The sequence below is a fragment of the Acomys minous genome, assembly GCF_964271855.1.
Source record: "Acomys minous genome assembly, chromosome: 11".
Taxonomy (NCBI): Eukaryota; Metazoa; Chordata; class Mammalia; order Rodentia; family Muridae; genus Acomys; species Acomys minous.
In genome coordinates this window covers 56,011,165-56,026,570 of record NC_140492.1, presented here as the reverse complement: position 1 = coordinate 56,026,570, position 15,406 = coordinate 56,011,165, and the positions used below count along the sequence as shown (strand labels likewise).

Genomic DNA, 15,406 nt, shown 5'->3' with positions numbered 1-15,406 from the left:
TGGTGCGAGGTGCATCTACAGGTGTGCGATGGTGCACGGGGGGTGCCAGGAGCTGGCTTACACCTGCACAGAGCCCAAGCTATAGGAGGAGATGGCTGCCAATGGAGTTGCCATTTCATGTGAGGAAGGGAAAGAGGAGGCAGACGGAGCTGTTGTCCGGAGGTTTGTTCTGCATAAGGCGAGCTATGGAGCCGTGAGCAGTCAGTGTCACGGGCCCACCACAGTGAGCTTTATGACCTAGTGAAAGACAGGTCCAAGAGCCATGCAAGGACTATGTTTTTTAAAAATCAATTATTTATAGAAAGAAATAAGTATTGGCAAAATTCTGCCCAATCAAATACAGTAACTTCATTTAGAATTGAGTATATTACAATCTAAATTAAAATACAATGGTGCAATTTAGAAATCACACATACACACACACACACACACACACACACACACACACACACACATCTGAAACCTTCAATGTTATACACTGTCCTTTTCAAATGGGAGTCATTTAAATATAATCTAAGCCAGTAAATAACAGTGGGCACTGGACTTTACACTTGCGCCACCATAAAGTGTTTACGACACACATGCTTCGTGTGGCTCTCATTTCATTTATAACAAAGTGCTACATCATAACGGAATTCACTTTTCACACGACAGTTAATGCAACCCTACCAGGCATTTAGTCACCTCGCTGCAGTGACTGCTGCTACAGTCACAGAAACAAGGGCGAGGGGAAAAGAGGCAGTGCCTGTACCCAAAGGCAGAGAAATGCTTCCAACCTGATTGAGAATAAGGAGTCATATAAGAAATGGCTTTATTAGAAAAACACGTAGTGTACATGTGGCTAACTTTTATCACCGGTGTACAGCTCGGCTATTTTGTAATTAAAATCTGACACAGGATCCAACGTCTTTAGAAGTTAGTGGCGGTTCCCCCACTCCTCTGCTGTGTACCTAGGAGGAGTCATCTTCTTGGGACTGATGCCCTTGCTTCTTGCCATAATGCAGCTCATCAGTAGGTTAGCACTGGCACAATGCACACAGGGCGGTACTTATGTGGGCAGTGCATCCTGGGATGTCACACCTCCACCCCAGAGTCCAGCACAAGTGTGCTGCCAGCACGGGTGTGCACTCGCACATGTGTGCAGCCACAGAGTTTCCAAATCCCTGTGACACTTAAGTCTTGCATCATTATTACCTATAGTAGTCATTAAATTAATGTGAGGTGCTGCAACTTAACAACAACAACAACAACAAAAAACCTCTGAAAGTTTCTTTCTTCGCCTTTTCTCCCCTATTGAATGTGCCATTCCAAGCAAGTGCGCAGGACTGACATCCCTTTAACGTCTGCACGTCCGTGGACTTAAACCGAGACGACCACATCTAGGTAGAGCCTGTCATAGGACTCCCTGAAGCACAGGATGAGGAGAAGACTGAGGAGGCATGACCCGGGAAGGCACCAGTTGAACCAAGACAACTCTGTAAGACAGAAAGATAAACTCTAATAAAGCAGCTGTACGCGTTTTTATGCAGCACCAGCACAGCACCACCTGCATGCCCAGGTGTCCGCGCTGCAGTCTGAAGCAAGCGGCTTCACCACACACGGCAGTCTCGGGGCCGCGAGACAGGCGCGACGTATCACCGGACTTTCACGAGGAATATTTAATCAATGTTGTTAATCACTTTTCACCAATATGATACACCTTGACTTTGGTTGCAAAATCAATCTGTTAGTTCAAAGGGACGAAACTGATCGCCTTAAATGTTAGCTTATTAATTGATTTTTTAAGTGTCCCCTATCACCGACATTCTTGTCTTTGCTTAGAAATACTGGGTCGATTTAGATAAAGAGAAAAATCACACTTTATTTACATGCACACACACACACACACACACACGCATGTGTATGCGTGAGCATGTGTGAGCTATATGCATGGTGAGTGTACGTGTGCACACAGAGAAGGGTGTCAGTGTCCCTCCCTATCACACTTGGCCTTACGCCTGTGAGACAAGGCCTCTCACTGAACCTAGAGCTCATGCGGTTTTTGTTTTACCAGCTAGACTGGTGGTCCGCAAACCTCAGCCGTGCTCTGCCCCCAACAGTGCTGGAGTTCTCCATGCATGTGGCCACGCCCAGCTTTTCACACGGGTGCAGAGAATCACAGTCAATCCTCATGTTTGCACAGCAACACTGAGTGATCTCCCCGCCTCCTCAATTGACTTTTTTAAGATAATATTTTCATGTGTTTTGATGGAAATATATACTTCATATGAAAATATTTAACAGTAACCACTGCAAAACAAATTGTGGAAAAATAAGGTAAAACATTAAAGAATTAACCATTTCTCCTCCTAGAGGAATCAGTGTATTTGGTTTTATCTCTTTTAGTTTTTTCCCCCCCTACCATGAATCGTCTTGGATTATGCCAATCATTGGGAAACCTGCAAAAGGCATCCAGGCAGGTGGTTTGGCTGTTATCTGACTTAATGGCATCAAGAATCAGTTTCTTTTACGAATGTGGGTGCCCTTGCATTTGGGGGCATATATGTTTCTATGCTTGCAGGCAGGGGCCTAGCATAGCTGTCCTCTGAGAGGCCCCACCCAGCAATGGATCAAAACAGATGCTGAGATCCACAGCCAGACATCGGGCAGAGCGCAGAGAGCCTTGTGGAAGAGTGGGAGGAAGGCTAGGACCCGGAGGGAACAGGAGCTCCACAGGACCAACAGAGCCAGGCAACCTGGGCCCAGGAGGGCTTGCAAGACTAAACACCAACCATGATGTATGGACTGGACCTAGGCCCCCTTCCTACACATATGTACCCAGTGGGCAGCTTGGTCTTGATGTGGGTCCCCTAGGCAGAGGAGCAGGGGAGAGAGGCTCTCTCTGACAAGGACTGTCTTGCATGCTTTTCAACTACTTCCCCCTGGTGGGTTTGCCTTGCCAGGCCACTGTGGTAGAGGATATGCTCAGTCCTGATGGGATTGGCAGGTGGGGGGAGGGGCTCCCCTTTTCTGAGAGGAAGAGGGAGGGAGGGAGGACTGAGAGGAGAGGAGAGAGGACTACTATTGGGATGTAAAGTGAATAAATAGATTTTTAAAATAAAAAAAAATCAGTTTCAAAAGGGCTCTCGTGGACTAGGAGTAACAGGACATGCCCAGGCCACTTGCTGTCACTCAACTGTGACTGTCCCTGGCTGCTGCTTGGAGCTCCAGGGACCAAGAGCTGGGGACCTGCATCTGGCCAGCCGCCTCCTGCTCTCACCCCACCTGTCCATCAGTCCACAGGCTTAGGAGCAAGCAGCATCTTGGCATGAAGAACTCGTCCGTCTATACTATCATCAGTTCCAATGAGAAAGATGAAGGAATATGGTTGTTCCTCCTGCTATCCTTTCCACGAGTTTGTCTTTCTTTAAATTGCCAACACCGTCTCAATCTCCAAACCATCCTGGAATCCCCACAGCACTGCTTTAGTTTAGCTCACAGAGCCGAGGAAGCTGGACTAGAGGAGACTGAGCCGAGCGTCCAGCAGGTGCAGCTTCTCGTCTTTCAGTGACCGCAGTTAAGGTCCGACTCAGTGTCCCACAGTGTACACAGGTGTGGACTCCAGTGTCATTTTCCTCCAGGCTCTTTTCTGCGCTGTACCTGGATTTCATGGAACCGAGAAACGCTCTGGCCCCTACCATCCTGCCTCACACTCGTAGTCCCTGAAGGACACTCGGGCATTTTCTGCTTTTATACTGAACACACAGCCTGGAGTTCTGACGATAGCTTCACTAGGCAGATTGAAGCAGGTAGGAGGGGGCTGAAGAGTGAAGAGCAGGCTGTGCTAACTGTGAGCACCGCGACTGACGGGCACAGTGTGAGCACTGGATGTCGGAGCAGATGAAGAGCAGGCTGTGCTAACTGTGAGCACCGCGACTGACGGACACAGTGTGAGCACTGGATGTCGGAGCAGATGAAGAGCAGGCTGTGCTAACTGTGAGCACCGTGACTGACGGGCACAGTGTGAGCACTGGATGTCGGAGCAGATGAAGAGCAGGCTGTGCTAACTGTGAGCACCCCGACTGACGGGCACAGTGTGAGCACTGGATGTCGGAGCAGATGAAGAGCAGGCTGTGCTAACTGTGAGCACCTCGACTGACGGGCACAGTGTGAGCACTGGATGTCGGAGCAGATGAAGAGCAGGCTGTGCTAACTGTGAGCACCGTGACTGACGGGCACAGTGTGAGCACTGGATGTCGGAGCAGATGAAGAGCAGGCTGTGCTAACTGTGAGCACCCCGACTGACGGGCACAGTGTGAGCACTGGATGTCGGAGCAGATGAAGAGCAGGCTGTGCTAACTGTGAGCACCGCGACTGACGGGCACAGTGTGAGCACTGGATGTCGGAGCAGATGAAGCACAGGCTGTGCTAACTGTGAGCACCATGACTGACGGGCACAGTATAAGCACTGGATGTAGCAGACACCTGGCAATGTGACTTGCAATTGCTCCTTTTAAATCACAGCGACTTTAACTTATAGAAGCTTAAAGCAGCACACTGTCATGACCAACTTATCCTTGGCCCTCAAAAGCTGAGCAATTATTTCAATAGAGGGTAAAATGATTCCTTCTGTCTAGGTTCAGATGTTTATTCATTGCTGTCTTTCTGGAAAGTCCAATCGACTGTTAGGAAATTCACTTGGCTCAACACACAGCAAGTGTTCTTTAAAATCACTTCCCTTTCCAGAAAGTAAAAGGTCAGAGGCAGGGGAGTACCTGCATCTCTGTGTTAAGACCATTCATGGAAATCATAGCTGGGGCACAGGGGTGGGTGAGGTGGGATGGGAGGTGCTCACTTAAAAATTTAATCTAAGTTGCAAAGCCAAAAGATCACTGACTTTCTGATCTCAGTGCCATAGAACATAACTGAATGGTACCCGATCCATGAAAATGTTTGCATTCTTATGCTTTTATCTGTTTGGCTGTGTGGCTCCCTGAAAACCTTCCTATTGCTTCTCACTGGAGGAAACAAATCCATGCTGGAAGCAGGACAACACAGCACACCCTGTATGAGCTGCTTGCAAACGACTAACACACTGCAGCCTCGTCGCCTATGCCAATGTATAGCTCAAGTGCCACATTTCACTCTGCATGGGCTCTGAGCAGCACCTTTGTGCCAACCCTGCACAGCACCTCTGCACTGGCTGTGTGCACCATGCCAACCCTGAGTGGCAGTTCTGCATTAGCTGTGTGCACCATATCAACCCTGCAAAGCACCTCTGCACTGGCTGTGTGCACCATATCAACCCTGTACAGCACTCTGCGCTGGCCTTGTACCGCATGCCAACCTTGTACAGCACTTCTGTGCTAGCTGTGTGCAGCACATCAACCCTGCACAGCACCTCTGCACTGGCCTTGTGCAGCACACCAACCCTATACAGCACCTCTGCACTAGCTGTGTGCAGCATGTGAACCCTGCAACAGCACCTCTGCACTGGCTGTGTGCAGCATGTGAACCCTGCACAGCACCTCTGCGCTGGCCTTGTACAGCATGTGAACCCTATACAGGACCTCTGCACTGGCCTTGTGCAGCATGTCAACCCTGCACAGCACCTCTGCACTGGCTGTGTGCACCATGCCAACCCTGAGTGGCAGTTCTGCATTAGCTGTGTGCACCATAGCAACCCTGCACAGCACCTCTGCGCTGGCCTTGTACCGCATGTCAACCCTGTACAACACCTCTGCACTGGCCTTGTGCAGCATGTGAACCCTGCACAGCACCTCTGCACTGGCCTTGTGCAGCATGTCAACCCTGCACAGCACCTCTGCACTGGCCTTGTGCAGCATGTCAACCCTGCACAGCACCTCTGCACTGGCCTTGTGCAGCATGTCAACCCTGCACAGCACCTCTGCACTGGCCTTGTGCAGCATGTCAACCCTGCACAGCACCTCTGCACTGGCTGTTTATCCTCTCTCCGTTTCCTAGAAGCTGCTAAGCTCTTTCCTCCTCTCTGTGTCACCATGTTTACCACTTGATCATCCACAAGTGCCATCCCCAGAACCTACAGAGCCAACAAGTATTTAACAAAACTGTCGCCATTCTCCTGGTGAGCAGTCGGGAGGCACTCCCTGTCAGCACCCTGCTCCTTGTACCCCACTGCGCGTACCCACAGACCTCACACCACCTCAGCCACGCCCCTGGATCTCCTGAATGGCACTACAGCCTCAAATTCAGTTAGCCACTTCAAAATCTTCATGCGTTTAGACAACACTCACTGCTCAGCTTAGAAACAGAAATAGCAGGTAAGACAAACGAGACTGTAAAGCAGACTGCACTTGGGAGTGCATGGAGGACAGCAGCATGCCCAAATTGATTTTTTCCTGGGATGTTATTAGAACAAGGCATCACCGCACTGTCACAACTCAAGGATCTCAAAGCAAACATTCCTCTTATGGTAGGGAGCAAGCAACTTCTTTTTTACAAACTCACCTTGAAAGCCCTACGTCAGAAAATTACTAAAAAATTCTGATATGGTCTCACTTACTAGGAAAAACCAAAAGGCCCTGTGGCCCAGAGCTCCCTGTAAGTGAGTGGCCTTAATCTGGAAGCAAGCACAGGTGGAAGCCACCCTGTGGCAAGGCATTCTGATCTGATGGGCTCCTGGGGAGGAGGGGTGGGGGGTGAGCAGCCTTGGAAAATTATCCCACGCAGTTGCCAGACATCTCAGTGTGGGTGGGAAAGAACCTTGTCAGGAAGCAGAGTACTTCCTTGAGAGGAGAGCTAAAAATCGCAGCTATTTACAACGATCAAAACCCAGCCTTCAGCCAGACATGGGGACACATGCCTGTTGCTGTTGGTACTTGGGAGGGTGAGACAAGGACCCTGGAGCCTGAGACAGGTCTGGGTGATACAGCAAGACGGAATCCCTTAAAACCAAAATGGATGGATGGATGGATGAATGGATGAATGGATGAATGAATGGATGGACGGATGAGTGAATGAAACCCAGGCTTAAAAAAACAAAACCAAACCCCAATAAACTCAGGAATTACAAGAGTACAGTAATAGCTGAATCTTCACATCTATGTCACGGACTTTTCTTGTTAAAATTACTGAATTATGTGCCGGGTGCAGTGGTGCACACCTGTAATCCCAGCACTCTGGGAGGCAGAGGCAGGAGGATCGCTGTGAGTTCGAGGCCAGCCTTGTCTACAAAGTAAGTCCAGGACAGCCAGGGCTACACAGAGAAACTTTTTCTTGAAAAACAAAACAAACAAACAAAAAAACCAAAAAAAAAGAAAAAAAAGTTACTAAATTATAGCATTTCCACACTCACTTTATGAAAGATCATCAAAGTCCATTACATGAGGTGCTTAGGACACTGGGCTGCAGTACTAGGAGGGATTTGAGGAAATCATGTTATAAGATTTTTAGATTTTTGGTTTTTCCTGAGGTCCTAAAGTATGTGGTGTTCTGCTGCAGGATTTGTAGGGCAGTGACAGCTAAGTGTGAGAGAGAGGAATTCAACGCAGTCACAGTGCTAAGCAACCTGTGCTCGTGGTTTTCACACACTTATAGGGCTCACGTCTCTAGAACACAGCCTGCTCAGCCATGCTGTAGCATCAGTGAATTGATTACCAAGAAGGAACAAAGCACGCCTCTGAGCATGCACACTGTGTGCGCTCACACCTACCTGCACACCCAGTACCCATGTGCAAGTATTTACTGAATGTTTTCTGTCTGGAAGTCATCTTGGTGGGTTAAAATTATTACTGCAAGTTTCACTGGTTCACAGGAGCCAAGAGGTTAGGCAGAAACCTGCACCAGCTGTTCAGATATGTGCAAGAACACGGGATCAGAAAGCAACTAAGGAGAGGACTGCGCCCTCCTCTGAACAAGAGAAATTCTTGGTTATATCACCAGGGCAGAGGTTAGGAGAAACGGTGCTCGGTGCTTTTCTGGTCACTGAATCGGCATGGAGAGCTCCAGCTAAGCCATGCAGGTGTCAGTCTCTGCTGGGTCTATCAAAATCTCTGCTGCTGGGGGCTGGGTGGTGACATCACACACCTTTAATCCCAGCACTTGGGAGGCAGAGACAGGCGCATCTCTGAGTTTGAGGGCAGCCTGGTCTATAGTCAGTTCCGGGACAGCAAGGGCTATACAGAGAAACCCTGTCTCAAAAACCAATGAACCAACCAACAAAGCCAAAAAGGCTGCTGCTGGGCCTAAGGAGAGAGATGACTACGGAACACAGTGCTCTTCGGCATACGGCAGCGCTAAGGGATGAAGACACGGACTGAGTCCTCAGAGGCCATGGGCTGGGTACCACCGCAGTGGGTGCTGGGCCTTTGAGAGGTGGGAAGTGGTGACTGCCCCTCCTTTATCCTGCCATCTGCCCTGTGATCTCCCTCGTCACGCCCTATGAGACCATCAGAGTGGCTACTTCATCATGCACGGAATCTCTAAAACAACGGGAACAATAAAACTTTTCTCAACAAAGCAGTAATGGAAAACTGAGTGAAAGAAATAGTTTTTAGCGTGGTTGCTGCTATTGGTGCCTGCTTTATACTGATCGATAATGTTATATATTAGAGACCAAGGCAAGAGACTCACTGTGGATTAACGTAATCCGACATCAACAGCTGTTTTTAAATACCATGAGGAAAAAAAAACTATTTCTAGTTGACAGAAAAGTCATGTTCTGCTAGGCTGCACAGGCTACTTAGTAAACCTGGGCCCGTCAGCTGGAAAATTGTTTCTGTCATGCTAGGGGCACACACGAGCTCTGATGCTTTGCCATGCAAAGGGGAAACAGCCCCTTAATTTCCACTTCGGCACAACTGGAGTGAATTAAAGCTGTAACACAATAGAGGCAAGGCCCTGTGTAGAGGGTGGATGCTCTTTCTCTAACAGGCGGTGTTTTCCTACTGAAAACAGAGGAGACCAGGTAACGACATCAGTGTTTCTCCCCTTGACCGTACGCTAAGCCCACACCAGGTGCAGCACAGCCAAAACCCGATGTGCAGCATGGCCTGACAGGGGCCATCTAGTTTGCTGTTAATCATATTATGAAGATTATTATCATCTGGATACACTGTGCAGTTAGAAGTTCAAGTTGTCATGATTTTTGCTTCATTGCTTTGAGCATCTTGAGGATGTATCTTCTGGCCAAGGAGGTTAGCGTAGTTACCACTTCAATTACAGGCTTGTCAGAAGTTCCCTACAAACAGTGTGGCCTCCTGGAGTAACCCATTTCAGAGAACAGCTCAGCCCACTGACTTACTCCTATTTATCTCCAAGGCTTTAAAGCACACACACACACCCCTGACACTAATTTACACTCTGTGCTCAGAGAGAACAGTCTGTGCGTATTTTAAAGCTGCATTACCAGGGACTTTCAATGTGAATGCTGTTGGAATCACCTGGCTGGGGGGCGTGCTGGAAAGACACTACTGAAAGCAAATGACAGTCCTCCCCACCTGGATTAATTCAAACACTCTGGGGTGGGGGTTCCCATGGGCACACTTCAAGAAAAACAACTGTGGCTATTGTTTGATTGGCATGTGAATGCTTACATAAGTAGTATTTTAGTGAGAATTCTCCACACAGGTTCCCTATCCATCAGGTTCACAAACCTGTCTTATAACACATTTAGATAGCCAAAAAAAAAAAAAAAAAAAAAATTCAAAATCTTACCTGTATGATAAAATGTGACAAAAAATAAAAGCACTCCCATGAACATATTACTTAAAAAAGTGACAACTCCACAAGTAATTCCTTCTGGAACAGGGTAGACAGTTTCCACAAAAAGCTCAAAAAATATAGGGACGCTGCTGTTCAAGAACACTCCCAGGAGGATGCAGGAAGCGTACAGTGTCACTGGAATAAAAACACAAATATTTTAGTTCACGGAAGGCAGCGGTGACAAGCCAGGGCAGGCAGGCTCTGGGTTTTCTATACAGCAGTTCTGGAGCTGTGCCTCCTCCCCACGGTTGCTGATGAAGTTTGACAGAACATCACACAGCTGTCATCTCCTTGCTCACCCGGGTTTTCTGCAGTAAGAACAGGTTTTGTTGCTGAATGATTACCAGTTTATTTGCTTTCTCTTTCTGGTGGATTATTCCGAAGCACAAAAGCAATTTAGCATTAGAATCAAATTAAAAACATCCTGGGCTGCACCCACCGCGGAGCCTGAGCTCAGTCCCAAGACCCATATGGTGTGAGGAGAGAACATACTCCTGATAGCTGTCCTCTGGCCTCCATTTGTGTAGTATGGCCCATGCACCACCCAATAAATACATGTAATAAAAAGATAATAAAGCTTTTGATGAAAAGATTCATAAAAAAGCAAATGAGGTGAGGGAATAAAAACGCAGTAAGTTAATTAACAAATCTTGTCTCATTTTACAATTTTAAAGAGAACTTAAAATGCAAGAATAAATATAAGACACATGTTACTGAAAATTACACATGCAGAGCCTGGTTCACAGTGGCTTCCAAGTGCTGCATGAGGCGTTCAGCATCCTTTCAGAGAACAGGAGCACTAGTCCTCAGTTGGGGAGGAGGCCTGTGTGTCAGAGTCTTTTTATGGGTTTCCACCCCAAACACATATACTACTACTGTGCTGAGTCTGCCTCTAATCACAGGACTGGGGCGGCTGAACAGCCACGTGACCCCACTAAAACACAGCATAGTTTTCAAGACACTTTTTACAAATTGTATGCACCGTATCGCTGTGCAGTGTGTATGCTGTGTCTGTGTGGGTATGCTTTGTGGGGTCTTGTTTTTTGTTTTTTTGAGACAGGGTTTCTCTATGTAGCGTTGGCTGTCCTGGACTTACTTTGTAGACCAGGCTGGCCTTGAACTCACAGGGATCCGCCTGCCTCTGCCTGGGATTAAAGGCATGTGCCACCAGGCCTGGCTCACTGGTAGCTTTTATTGAGTATTCTATTTCCAATGTATAATCATTTATTGATTGGTCAGTGGTAATCAGGGCAAGAAAGGGCTACCGACTCAATAACACATCATCCAGGAGTTCAAAACAAAAAAGTACTGAAGTAAATGACAAGAAAAGGTCCAGCCTCTAACAGGGTTAGAAATAATCTTCCTATACTAACATTCTGGCTCCTGTCTCTAAGCCTGGCACTCAGGAAGGGGAGCCAGAAGATTTGAGTTCAAAGCCAGCCTGGACTCCATGGAGGGTCTCAAGTAAATGTGGGCAACAGTAACACTAGTTAATTTTCTGGTAGGTGGCTTGGAAACATTTCACTTAGATCCATGTGCTTACTCTCTAGTTCAACAGTCCACTTCTGGGACGTTATGCTCTATCTGTGTGGGTACAGACACACACGGGGCAAACACTGAGATGCTGTTTGCGGTAAATGCAAAGATTGAAAACAAGCTAAATGGGGCCAGAGAAATAAATGCTTTGAGAATAAGAGCCAGAACAATCCTTGCAAAGGACCCAAACTTAGTTATCAATACTCACAGCAGTAATTCCAGCTCCAGAGATCGGATGCCCCCTTCTGGACACCACAAGCACCTGCACTCAACCCATGCACAAACCCACACCAATACACACAAAGTTACACATAACTTTAAAAAAGGAAAGCAGTATTTCCCCTTTGGTGGGGGGCTGGCTGATGAAAATTCTATTTAACAGCATTACAATACAAGGACACTGGGCATGGTGACTTGTGCCTCTAATCCCAGCACTTGGTGAAGCAGAAAGATCAGGAATTCTGGGTCATCCTTGGCTATACATCAAGTTTAAGATCAGCTGTCTCAACAAATGAGACAAAAACCCTCATCAATAAGCCACACTGATGACAATAAAAACAAACTAAACAATTCCCCCAAAGGTATGCAATAACTTACATATTGCTAGATGCACATGTGAAAAGCTTTAGGAAGTGTTGTATCTTGAAAGAAAAGAAATACACATACACTGTAAAGGTCTAGACTTCTCCACAGCACAGAAGAAACTGCTGACAGGGCTGTCTTAGAAAGAGAGGTGGACATATGCCACTGTACTTTCCTTTTCTACTATTTAAATGTTAGGGGTTTTGTTTTGTTCATTTTGTTTTACTATGTTACCACTTACCTAGTTAACAGGAGGGGCATTTCATTACAAATGACGCTGACAGCTGATGGGGCTCCACTTCTTAAAGGCTGTCAGCGCCATGGCTAGAAGCCACCAGCAATGCCTGAGCTGTGTCCATGCCAGTGACCATGTACCCAGGCACAGTCCAGGATCCCTGGAATAAATAGTCCCACTTCGCTTATCAGAAGCTGTAATACACAAGGCAGATGAGCTATGATATGTGGGCTAAGTTATGTGTAGGAATGGATGATATAACTTCTAGGGCCACTAGAGAAAACACAGCTGTCTAGGCTTCAGTGTTGTTTCTACATATATATATGTGTGTGTACATACATGTGAGTGTATGTATATATGCGAGTGCGCGCGCGTGTGTGTGTGTGTGTGATGTGAATGCCTGAAGAGGGCAGACGGGGATGCTGGGTTCCCTGCAGCTTAAGTTACAAGCAACTGTGAGAAGACCCAATTGGGCACTGGGAATGTGTACGCTGGGGTCTTAGACAAGAGAGGCAGGGGCTCTTAACTGCTAAGCCATCTCACCAGTCTCAGTATTTGTTTCTTTTATTGCTATAAAAATGATGACTGCCAGGCATGGTGGCACATTCCTGTAATCCCAGCATTGGGAGGCAGAGGTGGGCAGATCACTGTGAGTTCGAGGCCAGCCTGGTCTACAAAGCGAGTCCAGGACAGCCAAGGCTACACAGAGAAACCCTGTCTCTGAAAAAACGAAATGGAATAAAAATGATGACTAAGAGAGCTTAACTCAAACAAAGCAACAAACAGCACTGGATGTATATGCTAAAATCACTTTCTACTGCAGAAACTAAAGAATCAAATAATTTACACAGAAGCGAGTTAAGTAACTGTCTTCCTAATTAAAACGACGGCACGACAGCTGTGGGTGCACTGATTGATTCAATGCATGCATCCCCAGTGTTCTGGGCATGCAGAACGTCGCACTGACTCAATGCATGCATCCCCAGTGTTCTGGGCATGCAGAACGTCACACAGATTCAATGCATGCATCCCCAGTGTTCTGGGCATGCAGAACGTCAAAGTCTCAATTTGATCTCTACTTGAATTTCAGTTCAGCCTTGATGTATTCAGTGGGTGAGTGTCATCTATTCAAAGTCAAGCAGACAAGATAATTTCCTGCTCATCACAGAGGGATCAAACTACACAATCATTAAATATTTCTATGACTTTTTATAATAGTGAAACTAAAATGATAATAAACTGCCTTTCAATTAAAACGTCAAGGTAATTTAGCAGAACAAACACAAATGAAGCGCTGATCTGGATTTTTTCAAAAAAGCTAATAAGATTTCATGGGTCTGCAGTTTAAGCTGAAAAAAAAAATCTTGTATAACGCAATGTACAGTTTAAATGGATGTATACTAGGCACATAAATTGGATCATAGCCCTGGAAAAATTCATTCCCATGACAAACCAAATAACTGAACTTTAGAGGGAGAAAACTACATATGAATACATTTTCAGTAACTAAAATACACAAATCTAAAAGCCAGTGGTTCTCAATCTTCCTAACGCTGTGATCTTTTAATACAGTTTCTTATGCTGTGGCGACTGCAGCTATCAAATTATTTTCATTGCTACTTCATAACTATAATCTTGCTAATGTTATGAATCATAATGCAAACATCTGTTTTTGTATGGTCTTAGGCAACCCCTGTGAAAGGGTCATTCAAACCCCAAAGGAGTGCCCACCTACAGGTTGAAAACCACTGCCCTAGGTGATCAGCAATTAAAAAAGAAATTCCAGGGGCTGGAGAGATGGCTCAGAGGTTAAGAGCACTGGCTGTTCCTCCAAAGGCCCTCAGTTCAATTCCCAGCAACCACATGGTGGCTCACAACCATCTATAATGAGATCTGGTGCCCTCTTCTGACTTACATGCAGGCAGAGTACTGTATAAATAATAAATAAACGAATCTTGGGAAAAAAAATTCCAGAGAAGGGCTTAGTTGGTAGAGTGCTTGCCTGGCAAGTGCAAAGTCCTGGGTTTGATGCACAGCACTGCGTAAGTCATGTGCAGCCATGCACACGGTAACCCCAAAAGTTTGGATGTGGACGCTGGAGGATCCGATTTTCAAGGTCACCCTTGACTAGGTATTGAGTTTGAGGCAAGCCTGGGCTATCTGGGACCCCATCTATAAAAGAGAAGATAAATTCCAAAATGCAGATGAGAAGGGAGTAAGAAGCACCACAGGCAGCAGCTAATGAGACTCAGGGTATGCGGAGGCAGGTGAGTCTCTGAATTCGAGGCCAGCCTGGTCTACAGAATGAGTTCAGGATAGCCGGGGTTACTTACACACACACACACACACACACACACACACACACACACACACACACACACTCCCCCAGTGTCTTGAAAAAGCAAAACAAACCTCTACTCTCAGTGGTGGAGGCAGGTGAGTCTCTGAATTCAAGGCTAGCCTGGTCTATAGAATGAGTTCAGGATAGCCTGGGTTACTTACACACACACACACACACACACACACACACACACACACACACACACACACTGTCTTGAAAAAGCAAAACAAACCAAAAACAAAACCAAACAAGACATGGTCAACAGCAACTTTGTAATTTTGGACTTAGAAAATCGTTCACCAGACACCAAATTTGATCGTCTTATCAGTTCTTTGGCAGGTAAATTAAGTGTCTTAAATTCAAGTGACTAAAGTCTTGAAAGCAAAAACAAACAAACAAAAAACCAAACAAAACCCAAACAGCCCAATATGTTTAGATCCAAGTTAAATTAGCAGTGAGCAGAGATGACCTAGCAACCTCAGGGGGTGTTTACCACTTTGAGACTATAGGGGCACTGACCTGCAGAGGGAATCGTCCACCCCAAAAGCTCCCTTCTCTGCCCTATGACCCCTGAGCACTGTTCTGATTAAAGGACAACTTGGCTCCTTTTATTTCCATGTCGCCTCCTTGACTCCTCATCTAACTGTGTTAAGGGCACTGTCCAGGCCTACAGGCTCCAACTTGTTTTGGACCAAGCCACTGTGTTGGTATTTTTTACTCAACAGCACTGATACACATGGCGTGTGCCTCACATCTGCATTCAGCGCAGTGCTGGAAGTGATTGCACACAGACAGGTTGACAGAACAAAGGCAGAGCATCCGAGGGGCACAAATGAAAAGAATTGCCATCATCTGCAGAGTAGGTCAGCAATTATTGTTTTAAGTATCTCTGAGGAAAAACTTAGCTTGTGCCTTTCTTCAAAACCATTTGTCAGTGGCCTATGGAATACAGGCAGCGAGGCCACAGCAGTATGCAGACACACTGTGAT

General features: G+C 46.5%; 1 protein-coding gene across 1 annotated transcript in view; it reads right to left on the bottom strand.

The window, feature by feature from the left end:
- Positions 1–794: 794 nt before the first annotated feature.
- SLC49A4 (solute carrier family 49 member 4) overlaps positions 795–15,406 on the bottom strand; it is a 70,347-nt gene continuing 55,735 nt past the window's right edge. The window contains exons 8-9 of the mRNA XM_084800499.1: positions 9,676–9,858; positions 795–1,475 (exon numbers count right to left, since the gene is read on the bottom strand). Coding sequence (XP_084656625.1) covers positions 1,360–1,475; positions 9,676–9,858 — 299 coding nt within the window. The 3' untranslated portion in view covers positions 795–1,359. The remainder of the gene's footprint in view (positions 1,476–9,675; positions 9,859–15,406) is intronic.